The sequence below is a fragment of the Solanum lycopersicum genome, chromosome 8 (genome assembly GCF_036512215.1).
Source record: "Solanum lycopersicum chromosome 8, SLM_r2.1".
NCBI classification, from domain to species: Eukaryota; Viridiplantae; Streptophyta; class Magnoliopsida; order Solanales; family Solanaceae; genus Solanum; species Solanum lycopersicum.
The window spans coordinates 46965498-46990243 of NC_090807.1; the positions used below are offsets into that span (position 1 = coordinate 46965498).

The 24746-nt window shown below is 37.5% G+C and overlaps 1 protein-coding gene across 1 annotated transcript; it reads right to left on the reverse strand.

Annotated features, from left to right (window-relative positions):
* Positions 1-21232: 21232 nt before the first annotated feature.
* On the reverse strand, positions 21233-24702 carry EBF2 (EIN3-binding F-box protein 2). The gene is made up of 2 exons (NM_001306136.1): positions 24441-24702; positions 21233-23911 (listed from the first exon to the last, which is right to left on the reverse strand). Exons 1-2 carry the CDS (start codon positions 24463-24465, stop codon positions 21939-21941), a joined length of 1998 nt encoding a protein of 665 aa, NP_001293065.1. The 5' UTR covers positions 24466-24702; the 3' UTR covers positions 21233-21938.
* Between the last annotated feature and the right edge of the window lie 44 nt (positions 24703-24746).

Here is a 24746-nt window from a genome sequence, read left to right on the forward strand (position 1 = left end):
AACAAACTTCATAAAAAAAATATATTTAAATTTAAGGCCTTCATTCAGATTTGACTTTTAAGCCACTAATTTATTAGAGTTGCGCCTGCTTCTTTGTAAAGATAGTTTTGTCATTTGAGTGGATTTCCCACTCACCTATATAAAACTATACTAGATGGCTGTTGTAAGGATCAAGATTACATACTTGCTCTTGAAAATATTGTTGGGTATGTAGCAAGAATTGATGGGAAATAGAGGGAAGGAGAGGAATTTGAAAGGTTTAGAACTTGAAAGGTTGGGAACTTGAAAAGTCCTCTAATGCTTTATTGAAAAAGGCTATAGTCCCTCATCGGTAATGGAAAAGAAAATAGGAGAGTTTAAATAAATAAACACTCCTATTAATTGTTAAAAGGGTTGGAAAGAGGGACCCCCCTCGCGCCGTCGTTGTCGTCGCTCGCTTCGGCTTCGGCTTTGGCTTTGGCTTTGGCAAATGATCGATCGAGAGATAATTTTTTGGATAAAATTTATTTTAATTATTTATTAATTAATTTTAAATGGCCAAAAATTATTTTCAATAAATTAGTTGATAACAGAACTTAACCGAAATATTTTCAACTTTTTAGTTAACCCGACCCGACTCGGATCCGCGCGAGTGACCCGTTTTAAATTTCGTTATATTCAAAATTTCCCGCCATGACTGTTCTGAAAGGTTGCAACTTTCAGGAACAGTCAATACCATTTGAAAGTTTGCAACCTTTCATTAATGGTCGTGTTAATTCTGAAAGGGTTGCAACCTTTCTGAAAGGGTTGCAACCTTTCAGAATATATTCTTCTTGCCTATAAATACCATTGAGTCTTCAGAATATTCACTACGAATTTGTTCTGATCTTCCTTCTTCTTAAAAACATATATTTCTTTGTGTACTTTCCTGTTGTGGATTGATTCGCTGACAGTAGAGTTTTTGGTATCTACACTCTACTGATTAAAATCATTTTACCCTGGGAGGTTATATTCCAAATCAAACCTCGGATACTAGAGGGGAATAATTTCCTTAAGGGGACACTGTGAATTCAGTGGACTTGATTTTCTTCCTAAATTTTCAATAACAGTATTCCAGATTCTGGTACGTTTTTTACAGATTAAATTATTTTTTACAAATAAACTTCTGTTCATCTTATTTACTGGTTAAAAAAAAATCTCAGTTACTTTGTGTTTCTGAATGATTTATTAGAACCAGTAATTTCTGATTTTATAACACAGGTTGGAAACAATCTTAAGGAAATTATTAAATCTGTGTTTCTGGTGGAGACAAAAATCTTTGTGATTTTATACTCCTTTAAGTGTGCAATTATATTTTTATTGCTTACTTATATTGTATCAATTTTGTTTATCAGAAATGGAAAACACTGGTGTTACAGTGGCTGTTGCTGCACCAACCCGACCTCTTGTATCACAAGCAGAGAAACCGGGTAAATTCACAGGTGTGAATTTTAAAGGATGGCAGCAACGAGTATTTTTTTGGCTTACCACTCTTGGTCTGCAGAAATTTACAAGTGAAGATACTCCAGTTCCTGCTGATGATATGCCAGACAGGGAAAAATTTATGATTGTTGAAGCATGGAAACAGTCAGATTCCTATGTAAAGGTTACATTTTGAGTGCTTTAGAGGATGACTTATATAATGTCTATAGTGCAATAACAACTTCAAAAGAGTTATGGAATGCACTTGAGAAGAAATATAAGACAGAAGATGCATGCTTGAAAAAGTTTGTGGTCGCAAAGTTTTTAGACTATAAAATGACAGATAGTAAAACTGTTGGATCACAAGTGCAGGAACTTCAACTTATTCTCCATGATCTGATTGCTGAAGATATGGTAGTAAATGAAGCTTTTCAAGTGGCTGCAAAGATCGAGAAGTTGCCTCCTTCGTGGAATGATTTCAAGAATTATCTAAAGCACAAGCGTAAAGAAATGAAGCTTGAAGATCTTGTGATTCGGCTCAAGATTGAGGAAGATAACAAAAATGCCGAAAAGAAGTCGCGTAACAGTTCAACAATCATTGGAGTTAATATTGTTGAAGAAGCTCCTACCAAAGACAAAAAGAGAAAGAAGTCCAATGGGCAGAAGTCAGAACAGGCCAAGAAAAAATTCAAAGGCAACTGTTATAATTGTGGCAAGGCTGGTCATAGATCTTCTGATTGTCATGCTCCAAGAAAGGACAAAAACAAAGGCAAAGGCAAAAATCAAGCAAACATCGTGGAAAAATGGAAGATGCAGATGACTTGTGTGCAATGATATCGGAGTGTAACTTAGTTGGAAATCCCAAGGAGTGGTTTCTCGACTCAGGTGCCACTAGACATATTTGCTCTGCAAAAGAAGCCTTTGCAACATACACTCTTGTTGAGTACGATGAATATTTATTCATGGGAAACACAGCAACAGCAAGGATTGCAGGAACTGGCAAAGTAATGTTGAAAATGACATCCGGCAAAGTGTTGACTTTAAACAATGTTCTGCATGTCCCTACTATTAGAAAGAATTTAGTTTCTGCTGCACTACTCGTTAAGAACGGGTTTAAGTGTGCCCTAGTTAGTGATAAAGCTGTAATAAGTAAGAATGAAATGTTCATATGAAAGGGCAATCTCAATGAGGGTCTTTTCAAACTAAATGTAATGGTTATTGACAGTATCAATAAAAATTCTGCTTCTGTTTACTTATTGGAGTTAAGTGATTTATGGCATGCCCGTTTGGGACATGTAAATTACAAAGCCTTGCGAAAATTGGTTAATTTAGAAGTATTGCCTGATTTTAAATGCGATAAGTCGAAATGTGAAATTTGTGTGGAAAGTAAGTTTGTTAAACATCCTTACAAGTCTGTTGAAAGAAATTCTAAAACTTTAGACTTAATTCACACAGATATATGCGATATGAAGTCAACACCATCTCGTGGTGGAAAAAAGTACTTTATAACTTTTATTGATGACTGCACTCGATTTTGTTATGTATACTTGCTTAATAGTAAGGATGAAGCAATTGATGCATTTAAGCAATACAAAAATGAAGTGGAAAACCAATTGAATCTAAAGATAAAAATGATTCGGAGTGATAGGGGTGGAGAATATGAATCTCCTTTTACAGATATATGTTTGGAATATGGTATTATTCATCAAACTACTGCACCTTATACACCACAGTCAAATGGTTTGGCAGAACGGAAGAACAGAACATTAAATGAAATGATGAATGCCTTAATGATTAATTCTGGTTCACCGCGAAATCTTTGGGGGAAGCCATTCTTACAGCTAATAAAATACTCAATAGAGTACCCCATCGAAAAACACAATCAATTCCATATGAGTTGTGGAAAGAAAGAAAACCCAACTTGAAATATTTTAAAGTGTGGGGGTGTTTAGCCAAGGTAGAGGTTCCTTTACCGAAGAGTGTTAAAATTGGACCCAAAACAATAGATTGTGTCTTTATTGGATATGCTGTGAATAGTAAAGCCTGTCGATTTTTGGTTCACAAATCTAATAATCCTGAGATTCATGTTAATACGATAATTGAATCAGATAGTGCAGAGTTTTTTGAAAACATTTATCCGTATAAAATTGAAAGTGAGTCAACAAGTGAAAGATCTAAACGACCACGAGAAGAATCAATAGAAAATATTCTAACTAGTGAGGAACCTAGGTGAAGTACTCGACAACGAAAATCTGTTTCTTTCGGACCAGATTTTGTAGCACTATTGCTTGAAAATGAGCCTCAAACATTTAAAGCAGCTATGTCTTCGTCAGAGTCAACTTATTGGAAAGAAGCAGTCAATAGTGAGATTGAATCAATTTTAAGCAATCACACTTGGGAATTGACTGATCTTCCTCCAGGAAATAAACCTTTAGGATCAAAATGGATCTTTAAAAGGAAAATGAAACCTGATGGGACTATTGACAAATATAAGGCTAGACTGGTAGTCAAAGGGTACAGACAAAAGGAAGGTCTGGACTACTTTGACACATATTCTCCAGTAACAAGGATAACATCAATTAGGATGTTAATAGCACTTGCAGCAGTGCATGATCTTAAAATCCACCAAATGGATGTAAAGACAGCCTTCTTAAATGGAGAGTTAGAGGAAGAAATTTACATGGAACAACCTGAAGGGTTTATAGTTCCTGGTAAAGAAAAGAAAGTATGCAGACTTGTGAAGTCACTTTATGGACTCAAGCAAGCACTCAAACAATGGCATGCTAAATTTGATCAAGTAATGTTGGCAAATGGATTCAAGATTAACGAATGTGATAAATGTGTTTACATCAAAAATGTTATGAATCATGAAGTCATTGTTTGTTTGTATGTTGATGACATGTTAATAATGAGTAAAAAAATTGATGATATAAATGCTACTAAGCGCATGTTGTCCAACAAGTTCGATTGAAAGACTTAGGAGTTGCTGATTTGATCTTAGGGGTCAGGATTATCAAAACTCCCCAAGGACTAGCATTATCTCAATATCATTATATTGAAAAAGTATTGGATAAGTTCAATTACTTGAATTTCAATGTAGTCAAAACTCCAATTGATTTAAGTTGTACATTTAAAAAGAATGAAGGTCAAAGTGACTCTCAATTGTAATATGCCAGAGTGTTGGGAAGTTTGATGTATATTATGAATTGCACACGACCAGATATAGCATGTGCTATTAGTAAACTGAGTCGGTACACTAGTAATCCGAATCAAACTCACTGGATGGCTATGAAACGTGTGTTGGGTTATCTAAAATGGACACAACATTATGCTTTGCATTATAACAAATATCCTGCTGTGATTGAAGGATATAGTGATGCAAATTGGATCACTGGGTCAAATGATGTAAAATCCACGAGTGGTTATGTATTCATACTTGGTGGAGGAGCTGTTTCTTGGAAATCTTCCAAACAGACATGTATTGCTCGCTCCACAATGGAATCTGAATTCATTGCTTTGGATAAGGCTGGTGAAGAAGCAGAATGGCTCCGGAATTTCCTAGAGGATATTCCATTCTGGCCCAAACCTGTCGGACCAATTTGCATACATTGCGATAGTCAAGCAGCAATAGGTAGGGCAGAGAGCGTTATGTACAACGGGAAGTCTCGTCATATACGACGTAGACATAACACCATAAGACAACTGCTCTCTAGTAGAATTATCACAATTGACTATGTAAAGTCAAGTGATAATGTGTCTGATCCACTAACGAAAGGCCTAGTGAGAGAGGCAGTTGAAAGATCATCTAAGGGAATGGGTTTACGGCTTAGGACAAGTCAGCATGATGGTAACTCTATCTAGTAGACTGGAGATCCCAATAGCTAGATTCAAGGAGAAAAACAAAGTTGTGGCTGACGGTTCGACATTGTCAAATAACTCAATCCATTCTTATGATGAAGACAATGTTCAGGAAAAGGTTAAGACTTTAAGGCTTGTTAATGAGGTAATAAAGCTTAAAGTTTTTAATGATTTGCTAAGTTTGGTAGATTTGACCAAATAGTGTATCTACGAGATGACACGGTTAGAAATCACCTATGTGAGTGTGAAGTGGAAGCCGCTTCAAAGAGAATTTATGTCAAAAGCCTATTCTCTATACACTCATGAAACCAGGAGGTGTTCATGGCTGAAACGAATACAACCGTAAGAATCATAAACAGTAAAGGGTTAATTATGTGACATATGGTTGTCTAGGTATACACCAAAGTTCGACGGTTCAAAGATATCACATCTACCGATTGACCGAGTATATCCGACATATGTTCACTACGGAAAGTCCAAGGGGAAACCTACTTATCCAGATGCAATTAATCCTTGCTTGTAAAGTACACAATTGTCCGTGCATTCCTATGTTATAACTATTCCCCATCAATGTGGGAGATTGTTGGGTATGTAGCAAGAATTGATGGGAAATAGAGGGAAGGAGAGGAATTTGAAAGGTTGGGAACTTGAAAAGTCCTCTAATGCTTTATTGAAAAAGGCAATAGTCCCTCATCGGTAATGGAAAAGAAAATAGGAGAGTTTAAATAAATAAACACTCCTATTAATTGTTAAAAGGGTTGGAAAGAGGGACCCCCCTCGCGCCGTCGTCGTCGCTCGCTTCGGCTTTGACTTTGGCTTTGGCTTTGACAAATGATCGATCGAGAGATAATTCTTTGGACAAAATTTATTTTAATTATTTATTAATTAATTTTAAATGGCCAAAAATTATTTTCAATAAATTAGTTGATAACAGAACTTAACCGAAATGTTTTCAACTTTTTAGTTAACCCGACCCGACTCGGATCCGCATTTCCCGCCATGACTGTTTTGAAAGGTTGCAACTTTTAGGAACAGTCAATACCATTTGAAAGTTTGCAACCATTCATTAATGGTCGTGTTAATTCTGAAAGGGTTGCAACCTTTCAGAATATATTCTTCTTGCCTATAAATACCATTCAGTCTTCAGAATATTCACTACGAATTTGTTCTGATCTTCCTTCTTCTTAAAAACATATATTTCTTTGTGTACTTTCCTGTTGTGGATTGATTCGCTGACAGTAGAGTTTTTGGTATCTACACTCTACTGATTAAAATCATTTTACCCTGGGAGGTTATATTCCAAATCAAACATCGGATACTAGAGGGGAATAATTTCCTTAAGGGACACTGTGAATTCAGTGGACTTGATTTTCTTCCTTAATTTTCAATAAGAGTATTCCAGATTCTGGTACGTTTTTTACAGATTAAATTATTTTTTACAAATAAACTTCTGTTCATCTTATTTACCGGTTAAAAAAAAATTCTCAGTTACTTTGTGTTTCTGAATGATTTATTAGAACCAGTAATTTCTGATTTTATAACACAGGTTGGAAACAAATATTACATCACGGCTACAATGACGATATCCAAAAAATCATATTCATCATCTCTTAGCTACAATTACACACTTTCGATGTTGGGATCTAGATACATCTTCTAAAGTTTTTTTTTTTTTATCATCAATCCTTCTCATTTGAAATCTCAAAATTCATGTGATGGGAGTTCTTGTGTATCGTTTATAACTTTAGGAGGAGTATTTTACAAATGTAAATTATTAGAAGTTGTAACTCAAAGCACCTTAGGCATGAAAGCTTGAAAACATTGAAAAGACGAAATGAAACACATCTATAACTAAAAAAGAAATGAATATCTCATTCAGATGGAAACACTTTCAGTGCTCCTCCTTAAGAAACTTCAAGAAGGTAAAGGACAGTAAAACTCAGTGGTATAATACCAATTCTCGATGGCTTTATCTCGTATTCCATTGATACCATACTCATGTTATGCTTTATTTTAAAAAATTCCTAACGTAGCCTCACATGGATTTTTTTTTATAATTTTAACTTTTCACCGAGATAATTATCTAATATATTATGAGATATTTTACCTTTTCACTTCTATGTACATATCATGTTTATAACTGGGTTCAGAGAAGTATGATTTGTTGACGATCACATATATGATTGAAAGGTTAATTACACATACATTTAAGAAGTTACATGTTTCATTCTATCCTTGATTGTGCAATTGAGCTTAATATAATAATTTTTCAGTTCTTGTTTGTCAAAAAAATGAGTAAGTGGTGAGCAAGAATTGCAAGGCTCAAGTGATGACACCACCCATTGGATATAATTGTGAAGTCTTTGATATAAAAGAGTGAGACTCAAAGGATGAAATTAAATGTGTAGTAAGGGGCGTATGTTGTCATGAGATTCGTGCAATATGAAATAAAAAATTATGACCTTAAATTCAAAATCGTATAACTTGACGTAAATAATAAGTTTTATTTCACAAGAAGCGAATTAAATACTAATATTCGCAAATCTATTACTCCATTTTACCAAGGAAATAAAGTTTTAAGTGAGGAAATGCAACTTAAATTTATAGTATAGAGGGAAAAATTGCGCAGTTGTATCATAAATGAGAATTTTAATTTTGGAAAGTACTAAATTCCCAAAATAATGACTTACTTTGTTTTCCAAACTTCAATTAGTCTCTCATGCATATATCCAAATGAATACCACCGTACAATTCACTAGTTGCTTGTCCATTCCCTCCACCGCAACACCAGTTCCAAATTTTATAATATATATATATATATATATATATATATATATATATATATATATATATGGTTCATGTTTGCTATAAATATTAAAATGTTAGCGTTTCTTTTTTACCTTAATATGAATTATAATTTTTCTCATGTTTTCAACATATTCATCGATAGGGCATTTTCACCAAAATTAAAAATGATTAGAGAAGCCTGAATGTTATCATTCTGCATGTGAATAAACTAAATTATAATTTCACATAAAAAAAGTTGAAGAAAAAAAAATATCAACTAAATAGTAAATAAGGTCTAAACTATTGGATTTAGTTCGTTTGAAAAGCCACTAAGTAATGGCTAGCAATAACGTCAAACTATGTATTATTATCATAAGGAGTATTAAACTTATAAAAAACAAAAAAATAAAACTCAAAAAACAGTGACCAACGTATTGTTATGTGTAGTAAAATAAAATAATACTAGTACAATATAGGTAATTATTTTATTTTTGTAGGCCACTTTGCGCAGTTTAAGTCAGCTGTGCTCAACAACCAGACCAACGTATTCTTTTGTATCAAAATAAAATAATTAAAAATTATACATATAAAAAATAATAAACAAACCAAATCTAAAAAAAATGAGTAAAAACTCTGCATATAAAAATTAAAACCAAACGTCTTGAAAAAATAAATTTAAAAAAAAAACAGTGGTGTATTCACACGTATCTTTATGCATCATACGGTCTAGCTATGTATTAATATCATAACGAGTATTAGACTAATAAGAAACAAGAAAATAAAATGGGAACTTTTTTTTTTTTTTCGTATAATCAGCCTGCAAGGCACCGATATCCTTGCGCCTTGTAAGGCTAAAAGGAGGCTGAGCCTTACAAGGCTATAAAATTGCTAAACCTTGTAAGGTTCACGAAAATCTAAATTTAATTTTTTAAAAAATTTACTTTACACAGCATCAATAATTATTATTTTTTAATTTAAAAATAAAATTAATTTACTGTTTTAAAATTTTCAAAAGAAAGTATTACTCTTGATTCTGGACTCCTCTTATAGCCCTAGGCCATAAAATTAGTAGAATCAGAAATCTGCGACTTTAGGACTCCTACTAGAGACCCATCAAAAAGTAATAGCAGGATTACCTCCAAAAACCCGATCAATATTACATTTCAACCACCCATTAGGAGGTGGTACCTCTTTACTATTTATGATTGATATAGAAATATGTAATTTTCAAACATGATTACCATTTGTGGCCAGATAGTGTGACAAATTATATAAATCTTAACCTAATAAATTTGAAAATGGCAGAGTTAATATTCCACATCACTGTATTTTCGAAATAAGAACCTCCATACAAGATGGTGTTTTTCTGCTTCCATGAAAATCATAACATAATGGCCTAATAAAAATTAGTAGTCCCCTAAAGTTGTCACTAACTTTCACTTAGACATTCTAACTAGACTGTTTATTTTATTTAAGGTTCTATTGTGTGATTTTGACACTTTCCTTACAATCAGTAAAAATATATAACGTGTGTGTAATGCAGTCGCAAATAACATATAAAGTGTCCAATCAAATGACGACATTTGTCATTTGTGCCTAAATCTTTTTTAAATAATGAATTTTGAGAAAAATAAAATATAGCCAATGAATCAATGACATGTGACATTTTTGCCCACATAATTTTAAAAAAAAAACATTTAACGAATTAACAAAAAATATTTTGCAACCTTCTCATTATCTTCTCCAAAATAACAATTTTGCAAAAACTCTGCCCCCTCCCTCCCAAACCACCACTTCTCAAACATACACCAACCCTTTTATTATAAAAATATAAAGTTAAGTCATGAATTCATATTTATCTTAATCAAAAACGAAACATTAAAGTTGAATAGAAATAATTAAAATTAAGTGAAAAAAATAAGAAAACATTTACAATGTAAGCAAAGTATGAAGGTCGGTGAAGAAAGATGTAACGACCTGTTTAGTCGTTTTGAGCAACAAACTTCAATTCTGGAAAAACAGGCTGAGGCGACGGACCAAACGACGATCCGTCATGGGCACGACGGACCGTCGCAGGGTCTCGTTTCAAAACACTTAGAAAATCTGAAATTGGGTACTGAAAATCGACTCTCTGAACTTCGTGACGGAATGGCAGGACGGACCGTCACAGGAGTGACGAACCGTCATAGATTGTTCAGTGGAAATTGACTCTCTGACTCTTGCGACGACCTGCAGGACGGACCGTCGCAGGCACGACGGCCCGTCACAGGTTGCGCAAATCCCAGGCAGAATCGGATTTCCTTACACGTTTTAAGGGACGTTTTTGGACTATTCCTTCCTTAATTATAGATTTCGTGGGTTTATATTAATAAATCAAATTCTTGGGGGTTAAAAGAGGTAACCCTAAGTTAATTAGTGGGGTATTATTGCCATCTTTTACACTTAATTATATGTTAACTAGGGTAAAAGAAAGAAGGTTTGAATAAAGAAAATAGAGAGAACAAGGAGAGAGAGAAATTGATCGATCAAGAGGCAGAGGGAATATCAAAGCTTGGGAAATTGCTTGTTGATTCCAATTCTTCGGTGGAGGTAGGTTATGGTTTTCATGCTTCATAAGTAAACTCTTAATAGTGAATGATATGTATTGGTAGTATTGTAAACCCTACTATATGCTTAATGGTATGTTTGCATGAATATGATTATGTGATTGTGATAAGATAAGCATGATGAAAATATTGAATCCCAAATCTTGAAAAGAAACTTTAATATACATTATTAATGATGATGCCTTGGTATAGAAGAAGGCTTGATGAATTAAAGTAATGGGATTGATGATGCCTTGGAATAGAGAAGGCTTGATGATTTACAGAATGATATTAGTGGATCAGAGTGTCACGTTCCGACACATAGAATTAGGGGATCGGAGTGTCACGTACCGACACATGTAGGGGATCGGAGTGTCACGTACCGACACATGTAGGGGATCGGAGTGTCACGTTTCGACACATGTAGGGGATCGGAGTGTCACGTTCCGACACATGTAGGGGATCGGAGTGTCACGTTCCGACACATAGAATTAGGGGATCGGAGTGTCACGTTCCGACACATAGAATTAGGGGATCGGAGTGTCACATACCGACACATAGTAGTAGGAGATCGGAGTGTCACGTACCGACACAAGAGGAGGAAAGATAATGAATCTTGAAAGATGATAATATACTCAACTTAATATACTTAATTCCCAAATGAGTATGGTGTTGAGGCTTGAGCCCTCATGGATGAACTTGATAGTACTTATTGATGATTATAATACTTGTTGTTTCTATATGTTGAGTTTTATAGTTGATTTACGATAATATTGATATATACTGTTCCCTATTTTGAGTTGGTCGATGATATCTACTCAGTACCCGTGTTTTGTACTGACCCCTACTTTTATGTTTTTCTTCTTGTTATTTGTGGAGTGCAGCAAACGTGTCGTCATCTTCGACTCAACAGTAACTCAAGCCAGTCTTCGTCACACCGGATCTTCAGGGTGAGCTAACGTTTCTAGCTTGGACTGGATCTTCTCCTTCATGTCTTGATGCCTTGAACTTCCGGCATGGACTAGCTTCTTATGTATTTTTAGCTTCTTAGAAACTCTTATAATTAGTAGTTTAAAGTAGATGTTCTTGTGATGATGACTTTCAGTTTCTGGGGATAATGATAAGTTTTTGAGTTATAGAAGTTAATTATTTATTTTTACTTATGAGTTTAAGTCTTCCGCATTACTTTCTGTTTATATTATATTGAAATGTTAAGGTTTAGATTGGTTGGTTCGCTCACATAGGAGGGTAAGTGTGGGTGCCAGTCGCAACCCGGTTTGGGTCGTGACAAACTTGGTATCAGAGCATTAGGTTCGTTGGTCTCATCACACAAGAACAGGTCTAGTAGAGTCTTTAGGAACGGTAGGGGGACGCCTTTACTTTTCTTTGAGAGGCTATAAGACTTTAGGAAAATTTCACCCTTTCATTCTTTCTTTCGTGCTACTACTTGAGTCCAATTGGTATCTAGGCGATACAAATTGGTATCTGACCATCTTCACTCTCTTTTGCAGATGGTTAGAACTAGAGCAACGACCACGTCAACACCAACACCGGCCAGACAAGAAACAACTGAGCCAGCCACTGGGGCTGTGGCTCGAGGAAGAACAGCGGCAAGGGGCCGTGGTAGAGGTCGTGGGAGGACGTCCTCTAGGGGAAGAGGACGAGCACCTAGCCCATCTGATACTAGGGCAGTGACTCCTCCACCGACTGAGGAAGTAATAAGAGAAGGGGAGGATGGGGAAACTGAACAAGTGCAGAATGAGGGATTGCCACCCCAACCTACCCCAGAGATGATCAATCAGGTTCTGGCTTATCTTAGCGGGTTATCTGATCAGGGCCAGACACCCCCAGTGTTTTCTGCACCAGCACCTCAGGCTCCGGAGGTACAACATGCGGCTACTATGGCTCCCCGCATGGATGTTCCATTGGAAATAGGCACGTTTCCACGTCTGACTACTGGGCCTATAATGACAAATGATCAGCATGAACTTTTCAGTAAGTTCTTGAAATTGAAACCTCCGGTCTTCAAGGGTACTGAATCGGAGGATGCTTATGATTTTCTGGTTGACTGTCACGAGCTACTACACAAGATGGGTATAGTAGAGCGGTTTGGTGTGGAGTTTGTGACTTATCAGTTTCAAGGGAACGCCAAAATGTGGTGGCGGTCGCATATTGAGTGTCAACCAACGGAGGCACCACCTATGACTTGGGCCTCATTCTCTAACTTGTTTATGGAGAAGTATATCCCCCGAACTTTGAGGGATAGGAAAAGGGATGAGTTCTTGAGCCTAGAGCAAGGTAGGATGTCGGTCAATGCATATGAGGCTAAGTTCCGTGCACTATCCAGATATGCCACCCAACTGTGTTTCAGTCCATGAGAGCGAATTCGCTGGTTTGTGAAGGGGTTGAGGTCAGAATTACGGATTTCGGCCTTACAGATAGCGGCAACGGTAAAATCCTTCCAAGAGGTGGTAGACTTTGTGATAGAAGTGGAAGGAGTGAAGCCAGACGACTTCACCCCGACATCGACATCAAAAAGGTTTCGAAAGGGAGGTGAGTTTAATGGTGCTTACACTAGAGGACAGGGTTCGGGAAGTTACTCGGTCCGACCAATTCAGTCTTCACTACAGACTGTAGTTGGGGGACCACCTCAGACCGGTCAACACTTCTCCGAGGGGCCTATGATTGACTCCAGAGAATGTTATGGATGTGGGGAGATTGGACATATTAGGAAAAATTGTCCCAGACAAAGTTATAGACCCCCAATAGCTAGAGGTAGAGGTGGTCATGGTAGAGGCCGTTATTCTGGAGGACGTGGTGGTCGAGGTAATGGTGGTCACCAAAACGGCAGAGGTAATGGGCAAACTGGGGCCACTATATCACAACATGGTAGGGGCAATGGACAGACAAATGATAGGGCCCATTGTTACGCTTTCCCTGGGCGGTCTGAAGCGGAGGCATCTGATGCTGTCATCACAAGTAATCTTCTGGTTTGTGATTGCATGGCTTCTGTATTGTTTGATTCTGGATCCACGTTTTCTTATGTATCTTCCTCATTTGCTAATGGTCTAAATTTACATTGTGAATTTCTTGATATGCCTATTCGTGTTTCTACTCCGGTGGGTGAGTCTGTGGTAGTTGAAAAGGTATATAGGTCTTGTTTGGTGAACTTTGTAAAGAGCAACACTTATGTAGATTTGGTTATATTAGAAATGGATGATTTTGATGTAATTCTGGGTATGACTTGGCTTTCTCCGCAATTTACGATCTTGGATTGTAATGCTAAAATGGTGACGTTAGCCAAGCCTGGGACAGATCGGTTAGTGTGGGAGGGTGACTACACTTCCAATCCGATGCGTATCATCTCCTTTCTTCGTGCTAAGAAAATGGTTAGTAAAGGGTGTTTAGCTTTCTTGGCACATCTCAAGGATGACACTACCCAAGTGCCTTCGATTGAGTCGGTTTCAGTAGTCCGTAAGTTTCTGGATGTGTTCCCTGCAGATCTTCCTGGTATGCCACCAGATAGGGATATTGACTTCTATATCGATCTTGAACCGGGTACTCGCCCCATTTCTATACCCCCTTATAGAATGGCTCCCGTAGAGTTAAGAGAGTTAAAGGCACAACTTCAAGAGTTGTTAAACAAAGGCTTTATTAGACCAAGTGCATCTCCTTGGGGTGCTCCAGTTTTGTTTGTAAAGAAGAAGGATGGGAGTTTTCGAATGTGTATAGACTACAGACAACTAAACAAGGTAACCATAAAGAACAAGTATCCTCTTCCCCGCATTGATGACTTGTTCGATCAGTTACAAGGTGCTTGTGTCTTCTCTAAGATTGACTTGAGATCCGGTTATCATCAGTTGAAAATACGGGCAACGGATGTGCCAAAGACTGCTTTTCGAACGAGGTATGGGCATTACGAATTTGTAGTGATGTCCTTTGGTCTTACGAATGCCCCTGCTGTGTTCATGAGCTTGATGAACGGGATTTTTAAGCCATATTTGGACCTCTTCGTGATCGTATTTATTGATGATATATTGGTATACTCAAAGAGCAAGAAGGAACATGAAAAGCGTTTGAGAATGGTATTGGAAATGTTGAGGGAGAAAAAGCTTTATGCCAAGTTCTCTAAGTGTGAGTTTTGGCTAGATGCAGTGTCCTTCTTGGGGCACGTGGTTTCTAAGGATGGAGTGATGGTGGATCCTTCTAAGATTGAGACAGTGAAGAATTGGGTAAGACCTACTAATGTGTCAGAAATAAGGAGCTTTGTTGGGTTAGCTAGCTACTACCGCCGATTTGTCAAGGGATTCTCTTCTATTGCTTCCCAATTGACGAACTTGACTAAGCAGAATGTTCCATTTGTATGGTCGGACGAATGTGAGGAAAGCTTTCAGAAGCTCAAGACTTTGTTGACTACCGCACCTATCCTTACCTTGCCAGTAGAGGGTAAGAACTTCATTGTTTATTGTGATGCATCCTATTCTGGGTTGGGTGCAATACTAATGCAAGAGAAAAGTGTGATTGCTTATGCTTCAAGACAATTAAAAGTGCATGAACGTAACTATCCAACTCATGATTTGGAATTGGCTGCGGTAGTGTTTGCATTAAAGCAATGGAGACACTATTTATATGGGGTTAAGTGTGAGGTCTACACGGATCATCGTAGCCTTCAGTATGTCTTTACTCAGAAAGATTTGAACTTAAGACAGAGGAGATGGATGGAACTACTGAAGGACTACGACATCACTATTTTGTATCATCCGGGGAAGGCGAATGTTGTAGCGGATGCTTTAAGTAGAAAGGCGGGAAGCATGGGAAGTCTAGCTCACTTGCAAGCTTCTAGACGCCCACTGGCTAGAGAGGTTCAAACTCTAGCTAATGACTTGATGAGATTAGAAGTAAAGGAGAGGGGAGGATTATTGGCTTCTGTGGAGGCAAGATCTTCCTTTCTTGACAAGATTAAGGGAAGACAGTCTGATGATGAGAAACTGCGCAGAATTCAAGATAAAGTATTGCGAGGAGAGGCTAAGGAAGCACAAATCGATGAGGAAGGTGTTTTGAGAATCAAGGGAAGGGTATGTGTACCCCGCGTCGATGATTTGATCAACACTATTCTGACAGAGGCTCATAGTTCAAGGTATTTTATACATCCGGGTGCAACCAAGATGTATCGTGACCTAAAGCAACACTTTTGGTGGAGTAGAATGAAGCGTGATATTGTTGACTTTATTGCCAAGTGTCCAAACTGTCAACAAGTAAAGTGTGAACACCAAAGGCCCGGAGGAACACTTCAGAGAATGCCCATTCCGGAATGGAAGTGGGAAAGAATTGCAATGGATTTTGTGGTTGGTCTTCCGAAAACAATGGGTAAGTATGACTCCATTTGGGTGATTGTTGATAGGTTAACTAAATCTGCTCATTTCATTCCGGTCAAGGTGACTTACAATGAAGAAAAGTTTGCCAAACTTTACATCTCGGAAGTGGTGCGATTGCATGGGGTTCCACTATCCATCATATCAGATAGAGGTACGCAGTTTACTTCTAAGTTTTGGAAAACATTGCATGCAGAATTGGGTACTAGGTTGGACCTTAGTACTGCGTTCCATCCCCAGAACGATGGTCAGTCTGAGCGAACGATTCAAGTGTTGGAGGATATGCTTCGTGCGTGTGTGATAGAATTTGGTGGCCATTGGGATAGCTTCTTACCCTTGGCGGAGTTTTCATACAATAATAGCTATCACTCAAGCATTGATATGGCTCCATTTGAAGCATTGTATGGTAGGAGATGTAGGTCTCCCATTGGTTGGTTTGATGCGTTCGAGGTCAGACCTTGGGGTACTGATCTCTTGAGGGATTCGATGGAAAAAGTGAAGTCTATTCAAGAAAAGCTTCTAGCGGCGCAAAGTAGACAAAAAGAATATGCAGATCGAAAGGTTAGAGACTTAGAGTTCATGGAGGGTGAACAAGTCTTGTTGAAAGTTTCACCCATGAAAGGGGTGATGCGGTTTGGTAAAAGGGGTAAAATAAGTCCAAGGTACATTGGACCATTTGAAGTACTTAAGCGAGTAGGGGAGGTGGCTTATGAGTTAGCCTTGCCTCCAGGGCTGTCCGGAGTACACCCGGTATTCCATGTGTCGATGTTGAAAAGATATCATGGGGATGGGAACTACATTATCCGTTGGGATTCAGTTTTGCTTGATGAGAACTTGTCTTATGAGGAGGAGCCTGTTGCTATTTTAGATAGAGAAGTTCGCAAGTTGAGGTCAAGAGAGATTGCATCCATCAAGGTGCAATGGAAGAATCGACCCGTTGAAGAAGCCACTTGGGAGAAAGAGGCGGATATGCGAGAAAAATACCCACATCTGTTTACAGATTCAGGTACTCCTTTTCGCCCTTGTTTTCCTTCTTTTGATCATTCGGGGACGAACGATGGGTAAATTGGTATCTATTGTAACGACCTGTTTAGTCGTTTTGAGCAACAAACTTCAATTCTGGAAAAACAGGCTGAGGCGACGGACCAAACGACGATCCGTCATGGGCACGACGGACCGTCGCAGGGTCTCGTTTCAAAACACTTAGAAAATCTGAAATTGGGTACTGAAAATCGACTCTCTGAACTTCGTGACGGAATGGCAGGACGGACCGTCACAGGAGTGACGAACCGTCATAGATTGTTCAGTGGAAATTGACTCTCTGACTCTTGCGACGACCTGCAGGACGGACCGTCGCAGGCACGACGGCCCGTCACAGGTTGCGCAAATCCCAGGCAGAATCGGATTTCCTTACACGTTTTAAGGGACGTTTTTGGACTATTCCTTCCTTAATTATAGATTTCGTGGGTTTATATTAATAACTCAAATTCTTGGGGGTTAAAAGAGGTAACCCTAAGTTAATTAGTGGGGTATTATTGCCATCTTTTACACTTAATTATATGTTAACTAGGGTAAAAGAAAGAAGGTTTGAATAAAGAAAATAGAGAGAACAAGGAGAGAGAGAAATTGATCGATCAAGAGGCAGAGGGAATATCAAAGCTTGGTAAATTGCTTGTTGATTCCAATTCTTCGGTGGAGGTAGGTTATGGTTTTCATGCTTCATAAGTAAACTCTTAATAGTGAATGATATGTATTGGTAGTATTGTAAACCCTACTATATGCTTAATGGTATGTTTGCATGAATATGATTATGTGATTGTGATAAGATAAGCATGATGAAAATATTGAATCCCAAATCTTGAAAAGAAACTTTAATATACATTATTAATGATGATGCCTTGGTATAGAAGAAGGCTTGATGAATTAAAGTAATGGGATTGATGATGCCTTGGAATAGAGAAGGCTTGATGATTTACAGAATGATATTAGTGGATCGGAGTGTCACGTTCCGACACATAGAATTAGGGGATCGGAGTGTCACGTACCGACACATGTAGGGGATCGGAGTGTCACATTCCGACACATGTAGGGGATCGGAATGTCACGTTCCGACACATGTAGGGGATCGGAGTGTCACGTTCCGACACATAGAATTAGGGGATCGGAGTGTCACGTTCCGACACATAGAATTAGGGGATCGGAGTGTCACGTACCGACACATAGTAGTAGGGGATCGGAGTGTCACGTACCGACACAAGAGGAGGAAAGATAATGAATCTTGAAAGATGATAATATACTCAACTTAATATACTTAATTCCCAAATGAGTATGGTGTTGAGGCTTGAGCCCTCATGGATGAACTTGATGGTACTTATTGATGATTATAATACTTGTTGTTGTTACATGTTGAGTTTTATAGTTGATTTACGATAATATTGATATATACTGTTCCCTATTTTGAGTTGGCCGATGATATCTACTCAGTACCCGTGTTTTGTACTGACCTCTACTTTTATGTTTTTCTTCTTGTTATTTGTGGAGTGCAGCAAACGTGCCGTCATCTTCGACTCAACAGTAACTCAAGCCAGTCTTCGTCACACCGGATCTTCAGGATGAGCTAACGCTTCTAGCTTGGACTGGATCTTCTCCTTCATGTCTTGATGCCTTGAACTTCCGGCATGGACTAGCTTCTTATGTATTTTTAGCTTCTTAGAATTAGTAGTTTAAAGTAGATGTTCTTGTGATGATGACTTCCAGTTTCTGGGGATAATGATAAGTTTTTGAGTTATAGAAGTTAATTATTTATTTTTACTTATGAGTTTAAGTCTTCCGCATTACTTTCTGTTTATATTATATTGAAATGTTAAGGTTTAGATTGGTTGGTTCGCTCACTTAGGAGGGTAAGTGTGGGTGCCAGTCGCAACCCGGTTTGGGTCGTGACAAACTAGGAAAAAACCAGATCCACCTTTGTATTACAATGGTAGAAATTCCTCCAAAAAAAAAGAATTTCATGACTATAGCGACATTTAAATCTTGAAATAGGTCATTTCTTAAAATTTTAAAACATTTGTCATGGATGGGGTTTGACCTTGAAAATTGGAGGCTAAAAAGGGGAGAAGAAAAAAAAAGCTTATTAAAAAAGTTTTTCATGCGCAATAAACGAGTGGATCACAATCTCTATAACGTGTTTGTAAAAAATGTCACAACTTACGTCAAGAATCTAAAATGAACAAAGTCTAATTAAAACATCTAAGTAAAATTTAATGCCAACTTTAAGGAGTCACCGATAAATTAAGCATAATTTTTAAAAAAACACTCTCAACATGTGCATTCCACCAATTTTTTCATAGTGGAATCCATGGGCTTAAGATCTCAGCTATCAATAGCACAATAATAATCTCAAATAAAAGCAACCACTTCCCTAGATAGGAAAGGTGATTAATAACTTTCCTAACAAGAACAATGAGAAATTATTTAATGATAATAACAACTTTATACTTCCGGACCTTTCAATCAAAAAATAAAATTTCCAAAGGACCTTTGTATTCACATCTTCATGTAGTCTTCTAAATATATAATCAACTCTACATCTGATTTAACTGTGAACTTGTGTGTGCTAGATTTAATACACAATGATTTATTCATTTAATCAGATTGCTTGACATACTCTACAGTATTATTAGGCAAATGGTCCTGCATTATATTCATCCAAAATTCCAAACATCTTTTTTTGAAAAAATAAAAATAAAAAATTATTGATATTATTAGTCAAAATATAACAACCCTACACTTCTGTAAGAAGGGAAAATAAAGCACCACGATTAGTCAAATTATCAAACCATATCCTACAAGATCCTCTTCTTAAACCAATCTTATCACGTGTGGAAAGTTTAAATTGTTACCATCTAGAATCTAAGATTGATGAAATGATACAATTCATAATAAAATCATAAGTTTATAAGCAATTAAAAAAATACTTTTTTTTACCTCTACTGTGAAATAATTGGATTGTATTTTCCCACCTTATGCGAGAAAAACTCGTTGCAACGTGTATCATGGAATTCAGAGTCTAAAATAACTACTAAATGAAAATTATTATCCCTACACTTTTTTGAACCATTACGATTTTATTAATATAGTAAGATACCAGTAAAAAATATAATTATGCTTATTGAATAGAAAATAATCCTCAAAACATAAAATAGATGCACTTTATTTAGAATTATTAGAGATTGCTTATTCCCTGTAACAATCATCATTAAACCTAGTATTCAATTTAATTAACTTGGGCCTTTAATATTTTAAAAGGCACGAATTCAAATATAGACTTGAGGATTTATACTTCAAATGATACGTAACGATAATGGTAATGGAAATAATCAATCATGTTCAAAACTAACTTATTTTGTTTTACGGAGTTAAAACTGGTATTTAAATTAAGTAAATTTTGCCCTTTTAATTTAATAGACACAAGTTTAAAAAGTAACTTGAAGAAATATGCTCCTACACCATATGTAACAACCATCCCAATATCTTCTACCAAATTATTTAAACAAAATTGTATTCCTTTGTGTGCCTTTTCCTGTTCGACAGAGTCTTGTTTCTCCACACAGTTGTCTTTTCCATATTATATTCTACACCCAACTACCTTCATATAGCTATAATTTTTATTTTTATTTTTGCAACATTATCTCCAAAGTCGCATTTTTTACCCTAAAAAGCAATCGTTAATAAAAGATAATCATTTCAGTTTGAACCCCTTGCCAAGGATATAAGGTATGCAAAGACATAATAAATTGTTATGAAAACTCCCCGTAATAAACCAGCATACCTACTTCACGGATCCTTGAGCTCGGAGAAGAAAGAGATAAAAGAAGACCATGTCAATTAGGTAAAACGGTGTATTTTGGGTGTCAATCACGTGGTTAATTTCGAAAATACTAGTTGGGCAACATTAATGAAGCTTCCTCGTTAACAAGAGGTAACCATACAAAGTAGGCGTAAAAGAGAGGCAGGCTGCTAACGTCTCTCGTGTTGGAGAAAAGGACAAAAATACACACATTTCAATTGACCCCAAGAGGTGCCAAAGGTCGGTATAATCCCATCTTACTATCATATATACATCCATTGTATTTGAACACAATGAATTTCTAGAGATCAAACACAGAGATATACAACCTAACTTTTTTGTTTTTTTTTTTATTTAATAAACAAAACTAACATTTCCACAAGTACAAAACAAGGTTACATTTGGGAGTTTCAAGAACAAGAGAGGCCTGCAAAACTAAGGCTTTGTAAAAAGAAAAAACAACCCCAGAGGGTTGTCATGGCAGAAAAGGAACTTCCTGCCATGGCCAAAGCCCATGAAAAGAGAGGCATATATACCTACAACTGCCCAAAAGCAACCACCACCACAACAACAACACAAACATAAACCCAACCATCACGAGTTGAAAGGTTCAACAACGTGAGAGACTCGGTAAAACTACAAGTGCACACACATAAAAGACTTAAGACAATATTGAAAAAGCTTCTACCGCTGCAAGATTTGGCAATCAATGCAAGCATAGAAGCTAAAAACTAGTGACAACAAGGACTAGGACTAGGACCAGACATGAATCTCTTAATCCAAAAACTCAGCATTTGTATCTCAGGGAAGTATGGTTGGAAAAACAGGAAAAAAATTTCCCAAAAACAGCTTCAGTGAAGAAGCTGCAAAAAAAGAGAACCAACCACATCCCCGGAAAAAGGAGCCGAGATACTGGACTATTAGAAGACCCAAGATCATGGACCAAAAAACTTTATGCTAACACTAACAAAGAAAGACTAGTTAAACTTCCTTACTAAGCTCCATCTTTCAAAGGAGCTCAACTTGTAAGTTGCATTGACCCTGCACTTAAGAAAGGATATCACACCTCCAGAGCTGTTCCAAGAGGAGATCAACACAGCTGCTACTGACCCCATTGCAGTGCTGGATGTTTAAGCCCATGAGTGTCTGCCCCAACTTCTGCAGAAAGGGTACACTTTTGTCCGAAAGCATAGAGCAACCTGACAAGGAGAGTATCTGCAAATTAAGTCGCACTGTACTGGCCAAAGATGCAACACCTGAATCAGTTATACCACACTTTGAAACATCAAGTTCCTTGAGCAACCAACAGTTGTTGGAAATTGCTAACAAGGTCATATCAGTAACGTATCGACACTCGTCAACATTAAGAGACTCGAGACTTCCCCCATGCAACTCAGTTATGAATGAAACTGATCTGTCTGTAACATTAACACATCCACTTAGATTCACCTTGACCAAACCAGCTTCACAGCTCTGAACAAGAGGGAAAAGACCCTCATCAGTTACTTGAAGGAGTCCACTCAGCTCCAAATGAGTCAGTTTGGGGCACAGCCTACCCATTATGGCCAAAGTAGCATTACCAACTCCAGGACAGTTGCGGATAGACAAAGACTGAAGTGAGTTGCAAGGCAACACAGATGGAAATCGACAGGCCAACTCTTTAACACCAAAGCATTTCACCATGGACAGAACCTTTAACTTCTCACCACAGCTCAAAAGAACACCAACAAACCCAGCCTGGGTGATCCTGTGGCATTCTTCTAATTGGAGGTTCTCGAGTGCAACTGAACCTTTGGCAAAAGCAACCAAGCCATTATCTGACAGGATTGTACATTTTCGTAGGCAAAACAGCTTCAAGTTTGGACAACCTTTACCAAGAGCTTCAAGTCCCAAATCAGTAACTCCATGGCAAGCAGTTATAGCAAGCGACCTCAGCTTCTGCAAACCTTGGCCATTACCCATGACCCAAAATCCTCTCTCATTTATGTTTTGAAGACCAATAAGGGCTATGTCAGTGATGGCAATGCCATAATGTCCAATAACAGCAAGGGCGATGTCACTGATGTTCAATGCGTGAAGTTTCACCTTTGTCAAAACATGACCAGCGGATGAAAAGAGACTTGCAATTCCTTGATCTCCGATGAGTGGGCAGTTTTTGAGAGACACAAACTTCAACTTAGGGCAAAAACGACCTACAGCTTGAAGAGTTTCATTTCCAATCTTTGAACAAGATTCTATCGTTAGAGAGGTCAAATTAGGACAATTCTTTGCGATAGCCATCAAGGACATATCAGTAATTGCAGGGCATTGGCAAAGATCAAGCTTCTCCAACAGATGACATCCTTGAGCAATCTCGGTTAAACCTTCATCACTAACAGAAGAGACATTCCAGAGAGAAAGAGCCCTTAGAGAAGGACAACCTCGAGCAATAACCTTGAGGCCTGTATCAGTCACACCACGGATTGGGTTACTTCCTCGAATAGAAAGCTTTCCTAACCCTCCATGGCCTGGTGTTCCAACAGCAATAGCAGCAAGTCGGACATCTGTTGCTTTCTTTCCATCAAGGCACCTGGAAAGATGACCCTCTCCTTCAATATCTTGAGATTCAGCCTCAGCAACTTCTGCAGCATTAGAGTCCACTACCTCACCCTTCTTAACGCAGTCCACAGACTTAACAAGAGCAGTTTGGATAGATCTTTCCTCGGTTTCCAAAGATGGATTGGGATTTGAGATTACTGTTTCATCCCCGCGGATGCTGCTTAAGAGCATAAGCCAGCGCTTGGAAACACAAGCAGAGGCACTCCTGTCTTTGCCATCAGAAAGGCGCCTCAATACCTCAAAAAGGCATTCATCAGGTAGGACATCAATGGAAGACAACTTGTGCTTCTTTTCACTGAAAACAAAAGGGACCGCAACACGAGACCTCTTGCAAGGAGGAAAATAGACATCCACATGATTCCTAAGGGACAGAAATAGGCTGGATTCCTTGGGACTTGGGTACACAGTCCCACCATGGTCACCTGAAATCCAGAAGATGGTAAAGAACATCAACCAAAGATCAAAATTGAGATCCAAATAAATCTCGAGAATGGCCAAACCCACTTCACATACAAGTCTGATAAGATTCAGATTTAGAGCAAATATCACAGAAATACAAGATACCAGGTTAATCAGTTTTGAAGAGTTCTATGAAGAAAATATTTCATCAAACATGGAAAAAAATTAATTGATTTTCGACATAAATATCCATCAATGAATTTTCTATCTACCATTTTTTTCCCAAGATTAGCATATCATTAACAAAACATATGGAATTTTGCACTAGTTAAGGGGGAAAAAAAGAGATTCAATTGTATCATATCTAGATAGATCAAAGTAAAAAAAAAACACTTAGGCTAAAATCAAGGATCCAGATGTAGAAACTCCACTAGTTACAAACAGAAAGTTTAACAGATGAACTCTAACAGAAAACTTAAAATCTAAAACACAAGTTTCAAAAAAAAAAAGATTGAATTTTTAAGCAAATCCAGATAAGGATTAAGATCATACCACTAAAATTGAAGACTTTAGACATGAGTATGGTTGAAAAAGACTGGGGAAGTAGAATCTGCAGTGTCCAGGACCAAAAAACCCTCTATGGAGAGCAAAAATTGACAGATCAACCAAAAGAAACACAATTAAAAGAGCTTGAACAACTGATTGCATCAGAAAAACAGGTAGCAAGAGATCATTTGAGAACCCTATTGAATAGGGCAAAAAGAGAGAGAAAAAAGAGGTGGAAGGAGGAAGAGGTACAAAACAAATGAGGTTTGTGTGTGGGTGGTGCTGTCATCTATCTATCTATATTTTTGTTTG